Source organism: Lissotriton helveticus, chromosome 7, assembly GCF_964261635.1.
Source record: "Lissotriton helveticus chromosome 7, aLisHel1.1, whole genome shotgun sequence".
In the NCBI taxonomy this organism is placed as follows: Eukaryota; Metazoa; Chordata; class Amphibia; order Caudata; family Salamandridae; genus Lissotriton; species Lissotriton helveticus.
In genome coordinates, this window is record NC_136068.1 from 1,495,172,458 (window position 1) to 1,495,186,781 (window position 14,324).

General features: G+C 48.1%; 1 protein-coding gene across 2 annotated transcripts in view; it reads left to right on the plus strand.

Annotated features, from left to right (window-relative positions):
* LOC144770421 (C-Jun-amino-terminal kinase-interacting protein 4-like) overlaps positions 1–14,324 on the plus strand; it is a 1,040,418-nt gene that overhangs the window by 2,757 nt on the left and 1,023,337 nt on the right. For both annotated transcript variants that reach the window (XM_078654929.1, XM_078654928.1), the window contains exon 2: positions 145–1,091. In XM_078654929.1, coding sequence (XP_078511055.1) covers positions 753–1,091 — 339 coding nt within the window. In that variant the 5' untranslated portion in view covers positions 145–752. The remainder of the gene's footprint in view (positions 1–144; positions 1,092–14,324) is intronic.

Below are 14,324 nucleotides of genomic sequence, written 5' to 3' on the forward strand. Positions count from 1 at the left end.
GGGCAGGAGGTGAACATCTCGAACACCCATACCTCAACATACTATATTACCTGTGGACAACTTTGTTTAAGTAGCAGTGCAGTGTTTTTCCCTTTTATCATATTGAGAGGATGCCATTTGTAATGTTTCTTCTCGTTATTGCAGGATTGCTCCCAGTTACCCTCCTCGTTGAAACGGCCAGCATTCAAGAAACACATCTTGGTTGACTTTCCTGGTGTTTTACTTAAACACCCGCCTATGTCTCAGGTGGCAACCTGAGATGCATGAAGACATGGGTGTTGCTGCTGAACAGGGAGCAGCGCAGTAAGAGACCCATATCTGATAAAAAAGGCTATTGTTATCCGCTCTTGCAACACACGCTAAGTACAGTTGTTTAATGAATCAACTAAAAGCCTGCACATTAACTTGGATATATGGGCATCAACGTGAACCCTCAGTTGGAATTTCACTGGAATATATTTTTTTAGGATAATATTTTTAGTAACATTTTAATGTTTCTTTTCTTCTTTTTTCATAACATTTGTAAATCTACCTCAACTGTTCTGTGTAGACACCCTCTATTTGCTTGTTTGCAAACTTGAAATACACATTTGTGATTTCTAAGGGAAACAGGAAGAAGCAAAAGATTTTCTTATTATCTAATATTCTTTAGACTGTACGTTTAAGCAGATCGAATATATAGAGAAGTCACATGCGAGTTATCTGATACTGGAGACTCGCTTCAGGTGTGAGTGGAGTGAACTGGAGCCCACATGGAACGCTCTTCGATTCTTGCCCGGCCATCCATGGAGAACTTGGACGAAATCTTTGGTGAGGACTCTGGGGATGACCGGTCTCTGGAGGTGTATGATGAGATGGTGACTGCCCTGGCAGGCAGCATCTACTCGGAGCTGGAGAAGCTTATCTCCACCTATGGACAGGGGGCTGTGACAGGCCTCATGCCCTTGCTCGTGTCAGTGCTGGAGAGCACGGAGGCAGCTTGTACTCAAGTCCGGGAGAGAGAAGAACAGCTGGAACTTGTAGAGGAGGAGAAGCAGCAGCTTGTCGCCCAGTTTGAGCGGGAGCGGCAATTTCGCAAGCGCGTAGAGGAGGTAAGGCTCATCTTGTCACTTTCAACCAGTTTTGTTGTGATGATCTTACTTCTAGCTTTGTAACCCCTTCATGAACACAAAGGCACATTTAATTAATAGTGAAACAGTACTGTTCTTATCTTTAACGTAGCAATCTGTGCTTCATGAGGATTTATTAAATGCATCTGTATATTTTATTGTGAACAGTTAAACAACGATCATTTATTTTATAACTTTGCATGTATTATAGTAATCTGACTGCAATAATGTAGAATAATCTTGGAGAAGAAGGCCCTTTCCCCTATTTTCCCTTGAAGATCTGTTCTTTTTGAACTCTACCGTTTGAATAGCACCTCAACCATGACTAGGCCCAAAGTGGTTCCGTGTGCATGAGTTAGAGACTGCTTCATTTATTCTGCTCTTGGAAGAATGCTGGTTTATAGGGTTGCCTATGTGTGAAGTGCTGGATGAGCTTCCGAGGAGTGTCCAGTTTTGTAGTGATTTGGCTGGAATCAGTGGTTTGGAGAGGCCTGGCTTCTAATTATAGTTTTCCCATTGGATTAAATTAGTTGACCCTTGATAGACCTTTTTATCTCTCAGTGACATTGTTACTTTGCACAATTTGGGTACAGGCAGAATCAAGCTAACTCCAGGAAGAAACAGTATATAACAAAAACTGAACATTTACAAAGTAAGCAGACCGGTATAGAATGAAATATTCCTTTGAGATCCAATTAATCTGAATTGATGTTTGAATTTAGAAATTCTCCTATTACTTCTATATTGAGAGTCTTCATTAAAATATTTTTGTCAAATGTTTTGTATTTTGGTTTTAGGTATGCTGATAAAACCAAAATCAGTGCTGACAAAATGAATAGTCCTACATTTGTCAGTGAAAATACATGTTCTTTACATGTATATCCAAATATATGTTGCCTGTGTAGCGTCTGTCTGCAGCCGTTAGTTACAGTATTCTTCATGATAGTTGCTTGTGACACTTTCCATATCCATTTTTAGGTCGAAGCCTACCAGACAGCGCAGCTGTCTAGTCTGCTGAAGACATCTTGGGAACATTCAAAAAGCTTCCCAGGGAATACATTCTGTCCATTGCTTACCATTGGCTTTGTAAATCACATTTCTTTGCGGGCTCTACTTTTTGTTTTAGGCTGTCGAGCTCGAGTTTGTCTTATTTCCTTGCCCACATCTTGTTTACTGTTTCATTCAGAGAACTCATTTTCTGTAAACCAGCCTTTAATTCTTGTTCTTTTGTCAAATTTGCTTAATGTTTACTTTTCTTTCTGTCACTTCAAAGTTTTTTTTAAAAAAGCAAGCAGACCAGTCTTATGCGTCTAATCGATAGGACTTGGAGGAGGAAAGCAACACTACACTGGAATGTTCACAATACTCCCTTTGTAGTAGATAAGCTCTAACCTAATATTTACAAAGCAAAATAAGAGTTCACACTTGTAAATGGAGATATTTGAGCAGCTAAGTACAACTCACCTATGCAAATGCCTTTCACTATAGGACTCAAGAATACTATTAGTCTCATTCAGCACGCCTTGACACAGACCAGAGCTTTTGCCAGACTCCACTTGCGGTATTAGTCTCTTTGGGACAGATAAGACATTACCACTGTGTATTCCATTCTGCTTGTTGCCAGATATCCAACTTGAAGTGGGATTTTAATCGGTCACTGCTCCTTGTCCAGTAATGTGTACCTGATTGTGTGTAACACTCCGTCTCCTGTAGTGCTCCCACTTCAATGCCTTGGCCATCCTGCAACTGTTTACATAGGAAATATTCCAGGGCCTCCAACACCAGCATGTAATCGCCCTGTCTGCTCTCATTAAGAGGTCTTGGACAGAAAACTAACAATAACATTGCTTTGGCCCTCGATGCTCTTCCTTAAACTGTTTTGGCATAAGTTGGATCAACATTGTAGCTTCTACATGCTTGTGTCCAGAGCCTTATGCTTCTTGGGAAACCCAGCCCCTTATTCAGCATTTTGTGTCAGACTTTCATACTTCTTTATCTTTGTTAGGTCTTTTATTTTTTACGATTCCATTGAAGCTTTCTCTTTCTCCAAGTATTCAAGTCCACTGATGCAGTTGGACAGTTGTGATGAAGATTACAAACCCTTCTCCACCCGTCCTGCTAAGTCGCACTGTTCGTTTTCGGTCTGGTATTAGCAAAGACATTTTTATTTTACTACAATTACGTGCATGCTATACTTTTAGAGGCTTTCAGGCTCCTCTCTTCATCCATTGGTCTGTTTTGCCATTCACATTTTTCTTCTTCCCACTACAGTATACAGTATTGGAGAGTTGGCCATTGCACTTCAACCATTGACTAGCTTCGTGAGTGATGGTGTTATGCCCTTTCAGAAGGTGTACATCTACATACAAATGTATTCCCTTCAGTGCCAGGGTTACTATAGCAATGTGTGCTTCTTCAGACCAAAAACCATGTATGCTTTTATCCAATTTTTTTATAATGTATTTTTGTTTTTAGATTGGACGAGGGCCCATACACTTCCTCAACAATAAAGTTTTGCAAAAACGAAGACCAAGAATTAATGGTTTTGAAAAGCGCTAACAGACAATGCAGTTATAACATTTTTGTGGTTTTATACAGCACAAACAAACCCAAAGAGCACTTCAGTGATCTTTACAAGTTAATAGAAGTGACAACAGTAATTTGTTACTAGGTTATCACAATAACCAATATATAAGAGCAACATTATTTTTGGAACATCAAGTAGATCGTTACAATATATACTTATTTATACAACAAGATGTTAGAGCAATGCGAGAGTGTGAAAAAGCCTCACCAGGTTGCCAGCACACAAGCCCATTGATAATCCTTGCCCAGTTATTGTGGACTTTGGCAACTGCTCATCTGTGTTGTATAATGAAGAATCGCATCACATGAATCATTACTCGCTAGTTCAAAAGGTAGCTTAGTAGACCTTTTCCTTTACATTTCATCTGTTATTATCTGCCACATATTCCTACAATAGGCACAGCTGTAGATTGCGTGGGCACCAATTTAAGAAATTGATCTTGCCATCTGGGACTGGGTCATGCATTTGATGATTTGACAGTTTTTCATTGACCTTATGCTAAAAATACCAATACTCCTAATAAAATATAAAAGAAGTGACCGCATCACATGTAAGACAAATAGATTATTAACAGAAGACCACAGCACTCTTTGCTTTTAATTTCACAACTTGACTTAAACATGACATTGTGAGGCACGCTTGTTTCGGGAGAAGAAAGTGGATTGCCTCACTGAAGGAAGACAAAGTGACTTTGTATACAAACCCCATGGCCTACCAACCCATGTATTCCATATACTCCCAGAAAGCACCAGTTGTTAAATCTAGATGCATAGGAACCCATATCCACCTAATTACTCATGTAGCCTCTTCGATGCAGCTTACATGTTCACTTAAATCATAAAGAGATTTTTGCGCTTTGACAAACTAAAATGATTTCCCAGCTAGTTCACATGGTCTTATTGTCTGGTGCCAGAGGGAGACCAAGGGCCCCTACCCCAGTTACATTTATGTACTTATGCTCAGTCATACAGTTTAGACCATGCCTGTTCTGCATTCACTCTGCACAAGCTTTGGATGTATGCTACAGTACCAGGCAACTGTAACATACGTAGACAAAACACAAGCTTATTGTTTAGGACTCCTACACCACAGAGCATTTAGAGGAAACTAAAACCAATGTTCTCGAGAGACATATAATCAGAGGGGTAGCTGCTCTTATGTTCACGTGGAACAAGAGAGCTAGAGATCGGGTTTGGCCACAAGTGACTGGTTGGAAAATGGGGCAAAGACTAATGTGAAGGAGTACATGAATTTAAATGTCAGGAGAGAGGATTTCAGAATGTGTAGAATGTTTAATTATACGCACTCTGGCTTAAAGCTGGCAATAGCATCAGTTTTTATGTTTGTTCTCATGAATAACACGTTAGTACCTTCATACCATTTTTTAATAGTCGCAGTAAAGGGAACTTGGGATGTGTGGAACAGTGTAGGATTTGTGTGTCACAAGTAATATGCCAGTATCGTTGATATGGAAAGAGTTTATATGCTGCATCCTGCTAATGTTTGATCTAATTAAGAAAATCAGTTTTTCCAAGAAGCACACACATTTTCTGTACTACATTGTTAGACCTGTCTGACTTTTTGGCGAAGTCCCTCCTAATTTTTATTTATTTTGTCCCCTTTTTGCCCCTCATACCCTTATTAATTTTTGTGTCTACTGGATTTTTATAGGTGTTGGCCAGGGGGATAGGTGTTCCCTCTCCCCCTCATAGTTTTTTACCTCAGGTTCAGAGGCCTGTTCTGACAGGAAAGTTGGCACCACCTAAAATGGTGGCCACCAACTGCCCCAACTGTCACCAACAGAACCTGGCTATAGACCAACATAGGGCATTCTAGAACCTTCTGGTCCATTCTGGACCACTGAAGGGCAGCCTATATAAGGCGGAATGCGGGGCAGCCATTTTGTCTACCTGTGAGAGTCAGCTGGAGGACAGGCTATCCTGGCAGGTGGGAGGAGACTAGTGTAAGGGTTGAACTCCTGGACTGGGAAGCAGCCTAATAATTCCACTTCTCTATTCCTCCTGTGGGTTCCTTGTCCTGTCCCCGCTGGGAAAGTTGAGGGAGACCCTGGGCGCCTGACTGACCCCTAACTTCAAAATAGTAGGGTGTAGGTAGGGTAAGGAGACTGCAGCGCAGTGGAGCGCAGTCCTCTGCCCAGCAGTGGAAACAAGAAGATAACTGTTGTCCTGGGTGGCGCTGGGCACCTCTTACCTGGGACAGAACTGGCAAGGAGCTGACCCTGTGTTAATGGACCAGTGGTTGGAGCCTGGTGGAGGATTCCCTTGAGCCTGGGCAACCTTGTGAGGCCAGCGCCGAGAACGGGACCCCGGGGGCACCTGTCGCGCTGTGGGTCAGTGTCCAGTGAATCCTGAGATAAGTAAGAGCGCAGTGCTCCTTCCCGGCGCCAGCGCGCTAATCCCCCAGTGAAATTGCAGGACTGTGGTGAGAGAGAGGGCCGAGCATTGAGCAGGCCCGGAGCGGAGTCGCTTTTCCCCCGCGCATGCGCAGTGGAGGCCGGGGGTGTGGAAATCGACGTCGTCACCTTTTGCTGAGGAGGCGGCTTCGGCGAGTGTTTGTACGTGACCTGCGCGCCGAGGGACAGATCCGGTTGTGAGGAGGCGGCTTCGGCGAGTGTTTGTAAGTGACCTGCGCGCCGAGGGACAGATCCGGTTGTGAGGAGCAGCCTGGCAAGCGGCTGACGCGCTGTGTGCAGCGCTCCGGTTCTGTTCTCTCCAGAGGCGGAGAGATCGAGGCTGTGTGAGGAGCAGTCCCAAGGTACAGGGGGTGGGCGGAAGATCCGTCTGCCGGCCCCCCTTTTCAAGTAAGCAGGGAGGAGTGTGGGATAGCGTGGGAGAGCTGGTCAGGCCTCCTACGCGTTCAGCTTCTTCCTTCCACTGACCCTAATTAAGCACAAGAGGAGGAGAGCCTGAAAACAAAAGCCTTATTAAATAAAATACTGGCTGACTCAAGAAGCCGATTACCAGTGGGGGTTCCAGGAGCATAAAGTCGCTATAACACCCTGGGCTCTTGATCACTTATGACAGTTTGCCCCCTCCCCCCTTCTGCTACTGGAGTTGAGTTCTTGGGTAATCCTTGCTATGAAAAGTTGGTATATTTGAACCCTCAGAGTTTATGCAGTAAGAAGAAGGAGGGAACTCTGGTGCTGGGGGAGACGCCTATAGTACATTGCATAATACCCATACACAGTGTTTCTGGAGTCTAAGCTAGTGCACTGTTGAGGCTTAACTTACATTAATAGACCTGAGAGTGTTAATATTGACTAAATGACAAATGTATTGTAATGTTAAATCTATCTGGAGAATTGCCTAGCCGGTTAGAAGTGCTTGCTATTACTAAGTTAACTCGAAATGTATTAAGTGACAATCTGCCAATAATTTAAAAAGCGTAATTGTTGACCCTGAAAGTGATTTAAACTGCTTTGAATTATTTACATGTGAGCTACTGAAATTTGACCACAGAGAGAATATTATTTTTACATAAAGCAGCACGTATTTTCATATAATTTTGGTGTAGTGTTTTTCTTTTTGAGTGCTATTGCGTGAAGTTACCTTTGGGTGGTCTGCAACCTTTACACTGTGCCTCTAGATGTTAGTCTTGCCCTAGGCCAGGCTACCTAATTCCAACATATTGGTGCCTAGTGGTGGGATTGCGGACTTGGTTGCAGCTACTTACTAGTAATTTGACGTAATACACCTAACCTACACCAGGAGTTTTCTCCTTGCGGCCCTCCCAATTAGTCCTTTTGTTTTTTCTAAATTTATTCCTGGTGGTGGGTGGAGTTGGTTTTAGGTTACCCTTACCCCTCTGAAATTTCTGGTGTGTGTCCAGGTTTGCCAGACTCACAATGGAGTTTGCAGTGGAAAACCTGGAGGTCTATTCCGTGCCCCAATTGAGAATGTTCTGCCAACAAATGGGGGTCTTTTTCAAACAGGGTGCCAGGAAGGGGGAGCTCCAGACTAGCCTTAGGGCCTGGGTGGAGGCACACCAAGAGACAAAGGAGGAGGATGAAGAGGTTGACCAGGACATGCTGGGGGAGGTAGAAGAGTTATTCCGCGATAAGGGGGAAAACTTACTCACCAAACCAATGTCCTATTCCAGTAAGGGCAGTAGCATCTCTGGGAGAAGCCTAACAGAAGCCGAGCTCACCGATAGGAGAGAGAACAGACAGCTAAAGTGGGAGTTGGCTAAGTTGGAGCAGGAGAAAGAGGAGAGGAGGATGGTCCACGAGTTTAGACTGAAGGAACTGGAGCTCCAAAGTCTGCAACGGGGGTCCTCTCCTGTTAGGAATGGTGGCAGCGAACCAAAAGAGTCAGCCAGGGAGACCAAACCCTATATCCCAAAGGACCTGATAGCGAGTTTCAGTCAGGGGGATGATGTAGCTAAGTGGCTGGCCGCTTATGAGGTTTCTTTGAAGGTTCATGGAGTGCAGGAGAAGCACTGGGGGGGTAGTTTGTACAAGTACATGCCTCCTGCTGGTCGGGACACCTTGCTGGCCCTGGATCCAGAGGAACAGACAAACTACCCCACCATGAAGTTGGCGTTATTGAGGAAGTTTGGGCTCACCCCAGAGAGGTACCGACAGAAGTTTAGGGGGAGTCACAAGATGGGCACTCAGAACTGGGTGGACTTCCTTGATTATGCCAGAAAGGCCTTAGAGGGTTGGGTCAAGGGCAGTGAGGTAAAGGATTATGAGGGGCTGTACAATCTATTTTTGAAAGAACACCTCCTCGAGAAATGTTTTCCCGAGCTGCGCCAACACCTGGTAGACAGCAAGCTGACCAATCCCCGGAAGCTTGCAGAGGAGGCGGACATCTGGACAAGTACTCGGGTGTCCTCCAAGGGGACTGGAGGGGAATCTCAAAAAGCCGGACAGGGCGCCCCCCAGAAGAAGGAAGGGGGGGAGAAAAAGAAAGAGTTCTCTAAAGGTCCCCAAAATAACTTCCAAGGGAAGGGAGCAGGTTTCACCCCTAGGGCAAACCCGCCCCGGAACCCTTATCCTGGCCAAAGCCAGCAGCCCAGGGTTCCCCACTGTTTTGAATGCGGTGGCGTTGGACATTATAAGGGAGATGTCAGATGCCCAAAGAGACCACCCCCTCCCACCGGAGGAAAGTCACCGGGAGTAGCTAGTGTAGCGCTCGGGGAGGAGTTGCCCTTAGATAAGGGGGGTGAGTGGGCGGGTGTCACCTTAGTGTCCCTGGGAGAGCGGGAGATGGTGCCAAAGATCCAGGTGCCCCCAAATACTACAAAGTATGGGCAATGGGTTACCATCAATGGCCAGAGAGGGGAGGCTCTGAGGGATACAGGAGCCAGCATGACTATGGTGAGAAGTCAGCTGGTGTCCCCAGAGCAGGTTGTTCCTAATGTACTCCACCCCGCCGCGATGGCTGACGGCAGAATGGGCCACTATCCAGTGGCTGAGGTTCCCTTTGAGTGGGAGGGGGTTGCAGGTTCACTTCGAGTTGCCGTAAGCCCTGCCGTGCCAGTCGATTGTCTGTTGGGGAATGACATGGAACACAACACTTGGAGAGAGGTGGAATACCGGACGCATTCTGCGATGCTGGGTACACCTAACTGGGCCTGTGTCAGCACAAGGTCTGCGACTGCCCGGAGAGGGAGTTCGCCTGGGTTGGAGCCTGGAACAATGGCCCAACCCGCTGCTAAAAAGGGTCAGAAACGGAGACAGGGACAGCCTGCTCCTGCTTCCACGCCCCATGTGACAGATCGGCCACCTGCAATGGTAGGCCAGGAGTCCGTGGAGGGGGAAGTAGACTCTCTGGAGGATTTGCCCATCCCTGCTGAATGGCATGTGGAGGGAGGCCCTACCAGAGAGGAATTCTGTAGGGGGCAGAGGGAGTGCCCTACCCTTGAGGGACTGAGGCGTCAGGCTGAAGCCCAGGCAGCAGGTGATGCTACGGGACACCACCATATTTACTGGGAGGATGGCCTCCTCTACAGTGAACCTAAGGTTCCTCTACCTGGCTCATCAAGGGCCTTGGTGGTCCCGCAGCAATACCGAGCCTTTCTGCTGGAATTGGCTCATGCGATACCACTGGCAGGACACTTAGGCCAGGACAAGACCTTTGCACGGCTTGTTCTCCACTTTTACTGGCCTCAGATGAAAGCGGCGTCCAACACATACTGTAGGACATGTGTATCCTGCCAGGCCAGTGGGAAGACAGGGGTGAAGCTAAAGGCTCCCCTGGAACCACTTCCTGTCGTTAGCACCCCCTTTGAAAGGGTGGGCATCGACATTGTAGGGCCATTGGATCCACCAACAACAGCTGGTCACAGGTTCATCCTGGTTCTGGTGGATCATGCCACACGGTACCCAGAGGCCATCCCTCTGAGGACTGTTACTGCACCTGTGGTGGCTAGGGCCCTGATGGGAATCTTTACTAGGGTAGGATTCCCAAAGGAGGTTGTGTCTGACAGGGGGACTAACTTCCTGTCTGCTTACATGCGGACTATGTGGAAGGAGTGTGGGGTGACCTACCGGTTCACCACTCCTTATCACCCCCAGTCCAATGGACTGGTTGAGAGGTTCAATAAGACCCTGAAGGGCATGATAAGAAGTCTGCCAGAGAGTTTACGGAGGAAGTGGGACATCCTCCTACCTTGCTTACTGTTCTCCTACAGAGAGGTGCCACAGAAAGGAGTGGGCTTCAGCCCATTTGAATTGTTGTATGGGCATCCAGTGCGTGGGCCTCTCAGCCTGGTGAAGGAAGGATGGGAGAAGTCTCCCAGAAAACCTCCCCAGGATGTGGTGAGCTACATGTTGGCCTTCAGAAGCCAGATGGCCAAGTTGTGGAAGCAGGCTGCTGACAACTTGGAGGCCAGTCAGGCAGTCATGAAGGAATGGTACGATCAGAATGCTCACCCGGTGGAGTTGGAGCCTGGCCAGAAAGTCTGGGTGATGGAACCTGGAGAGCTAAGTGCCCTTCAGGATCGTTGGACAGGCCCCTTTGAGGTGTTGGAGAAAAAGGGTAAGGCCACTTACTTGGTGGATCTTAAGACCCCGAGGCAGCCCCTACGGGTGCTGCATGCCAATCGCCTCAAACCCCACCATGAGAGGCCAGAGGTCATCCTGATGTTGGTGACTGATGGTGCTGAGGAAGCAGAAAGCGAGCCTCTCCCAGACCTCTTTTCATGTCAAGAGAAGGATGGGTCGGTGGAGGGAGTGATTCTCTCCCCGTCTCTCACTCCTGAGCAACGAGAGGACTGCCGACAGGTATTGGGGCAGTACTCTTCACTGTTTTCCCTTGTCCCAGGCAGAACCCACCTGTGTACCCATGATGTGGACACAGGAGACAGCCCCCCAGTGAAATCCAAGACCTATAGGCTGTCGGACAAGGTGAAGGCTAGCATCCATGGCGAAGTTGCCAAGATGTTGGAGCTAGGGGTGATAGAACCGTCCAGCAGCCCTTGGTCCAGTCCGGTGGTGCTAGTCCCAAAAGCTGCCCCACCGGGCACCACACCAGAACTGAGGTTCTGTGTGGATTACCGAGGACTGAACTCAGTTACCAAAACTGATGCTCATCCCATCCCCAGGGCGGATGAGTTAATTGACCGGCTAGGAGCTGCCCAATACCTCAGTACCTTTGACCTCACTTCAGGGTACTGGCAGATCTCCTTGACAGATGGAGCAAGGGAAAGGTCAGCCTTTTCCACGCCCGAGGGACACTTCCAGTTCTGCGTGATGCCCTTTGGTCTCAAGAACGCTCCTGCCACATTTCAGCGACTGGTGAACCAGGTCCTCTCTGGAATGGAGGGATTCTCGGCTGCTTACCTGGATGACATTGCTGTCTTCAGTAGCAGTTGGGAGGACCACTTGCAACATTTGCAAGCAGTTCTCCAGGCGCTGAAACAAGCTGGATTGACCATCAAAGCCAGCAAATGCCAGATTGGGCAGGGGTCGGTTGTGTACCTTGGACACTTGGTGGGTAGGGGGTCAGTGCAGCCCCTGCAGGCAAAAATTGAGGCAATCATGGCCTGGGAACCCCCCAAGACACAAACTGAGGTCCGGGCTTTTCTGGGCCTCACAGGTTACTACCGTCGCTTTGTGAAGGGGTATGGCACTATTGTAGCGCCCCTCACAGAGCTCACCTCTAGGAAACAACCTCGACGGGTAGTATGGACAAAGGCTTGTCAGCAAGCCTTTGAAAAGTTGAAGCAGGCAATGTGCGAAGCACCGGTCCTGAAGGCTCCCGATTTCTCCAAGGAGTTCATTGTTCAAACAGATGCATCCGAACATGGCATTGGGGCAGTGTTATCGCAACTAAATGAAGAGGGCCTGGATCAACCTATAGTCTTCTTATCCAGGAGACTGCTTCCCCGGGAACAGAAGTGGAGTGCCATTGAGAGGGAAGCTTTTGCGGTGGTGTGGGCTCTGAAGAAGCTGCGGCCATACCTCTTTGGCTCGCACTTCCTGGTTCAGACTGACCACCGCCCCCTTCGTTGGCTGATGCAAATGAAGGGGGAAAATCCCAAGCTGTTGAGGTGGTCCATCTCCCTACAGGGAATGGACTTCCGGGTGGAACATCGGCCTGGAGTGGACCACGCCAATGCAGACGGTCTCTCCAGGTATTTCCGCCTTAGTGATGAGGACTCCCAAGGGGTTGGGTAGTTCTCCCCACTTTCAGCTGGGGGGGACGCGTGTTAGACCTGTCTGACTTTTTGGCGAAGTCCCTCCTAATTTTTATTTATTTTGTCCCCTTTTTGCCCCTCATACCCTTATTAATTTTTGTGTCTACTGGATTTTTATAGGTGTTGGCCAGGGGGATAGGTGTTCCCTCTCCCCCTCATAGTTTTTTACCTCAGGTTCAGAGGCCTGTTCTGACAGGAAAGTTGGCACCACCTAAAATGGTGGCCACCAACTGCCCCAACTGTCACCAACAGAACCTGGCTATAGACCAACATAGGGCATTCTAGAACCTTCTGGTCCATTCTGGACCACTGAAGGGCAGCCTATATAAGGCGGAATGCGGGGCAGCCATTTTGTCTACCTGTGAGAGTCAGCTGGAGGACAGGCTATCCTGGCAGGTGGGAGGAGACTAGTGTAAGGGTTGAACTCCTGGACTGGGAAGCAGCCTAATAATTCCACTTCTCTATTCCTCCTGTGGGTTCCTTGTCCTGTCCCCGCTGGGAAAGTTGAGGGAGACCCTGGGCGCCTGACTGACCCCTAACTTCAAAATAGTAGGGTGTAGGTAGGGTAAGGAGACTGCAGCGCAGTGGAGCGCAGTCCTCTGCCCAGCAGTGGAAACAAGAAGATAACTGTTGTCCTGGGTGGCGCTGGGCACCTCTTACCTGGGACAGAACTGGCAAGGAGCTGACCCTGTGTTAATGGACCAGTGGTTGGAGCCTGGTGGAGGATTCCCTTGAGCCTGGGCAACCTTGTGAGGCCAGCGCCGAGAACGGGACCCCGGGGGCACCTGTCGCGCTGTGGGTCAGTGTCCAGTGAATCCTGAGATAAGTAAGAGCGCAGTGCTCCTTCCCGGCGCCAGCGCGCTAATCCCCCAGTGAAATTGCAGGACTGTGGTGAGAGAGAGGGCCGAGCATTGAGCAGGCCCGGAGCGGAGTCGCTTTTCCCCCGCGCATGCGCAGTGGAGGCCGGGGGTGTGGAAATCGACGTCGTCACCTTTTGCTGAGGAGGCGGCTTCGGCGAGTGTTTGTACGTGACCTGCGCGCCGAGGGACAGATCCGGTTGTGAGGAGGCGGCTTCGGCGAGTGTTTGTAAGTGACCTGCGCGCCGAGGGACAGATCCGGTTGTGAGGAGCAGCCTGGCAAGCGGCTGACGCGCTGTGTGCAGCGCTCCGGTTCTGTTCTCTCCAGAGGCGGAGAGATCGAGGCTGTGTGAGGAGCAGTCCCAAGGTACAGGGGGTGGGCGGAAGATCCGTCTGCCGGCCCCCCTTTTCAAGTAAGCAGGGAGGAGTGTGGGATAGCGTGGGAGAGCTGGTCAGGCCTCCTACGCGTTCAGCTTCTTCCTTCCACTGACCCTAATTAAGCACAAGAGGAGGAGAGCCTGAAAACAAAAGCCTTATTAAATAAAATACTGGCTGACTCAAGAAGCCGATTACCAGTGGGGGTTCCAGGAGCATAAAGTCGCTATAACACCCTGGGCTCTTGATCACTTATGACAGTTTGCCCCCTCCCCCCTTCTGCTACTGGAGTTGAGTTCTTGGGTAATCCTTGCTATGAAAAGTTGGTATATTTGAACCCTCAGAGTTTATGCAGTAAGAAGAAGGAGGGAACTCTGGTGCTGGGGGAGACGCCTATAGTACATTGCATAATACCCATACACAGTGTTTCTGGAGTCTAAGCTAGTGCACTGTTGAGGCTTAACTTACATTAATAGACCTGAGAGTGTTAATATTGACTAAATGACAAATGTATTGTAATGTTAAATCTATCTGGAGAATTGCCTAGCCGGTTAGAAGTGCTTGCTATTACTAAGTTAACTCGAAATGTATTAAGTGACAATCTGCCAATAATTTAAAAAGCGTAATTGTTGACCCTGAAAGTGATTTAAACTGCTTTGAATTATTTACATGTGAGCTACTGAAATTTGACCACAGAGAGAATATTATTTTTACATAAAGCAGCACGTATTT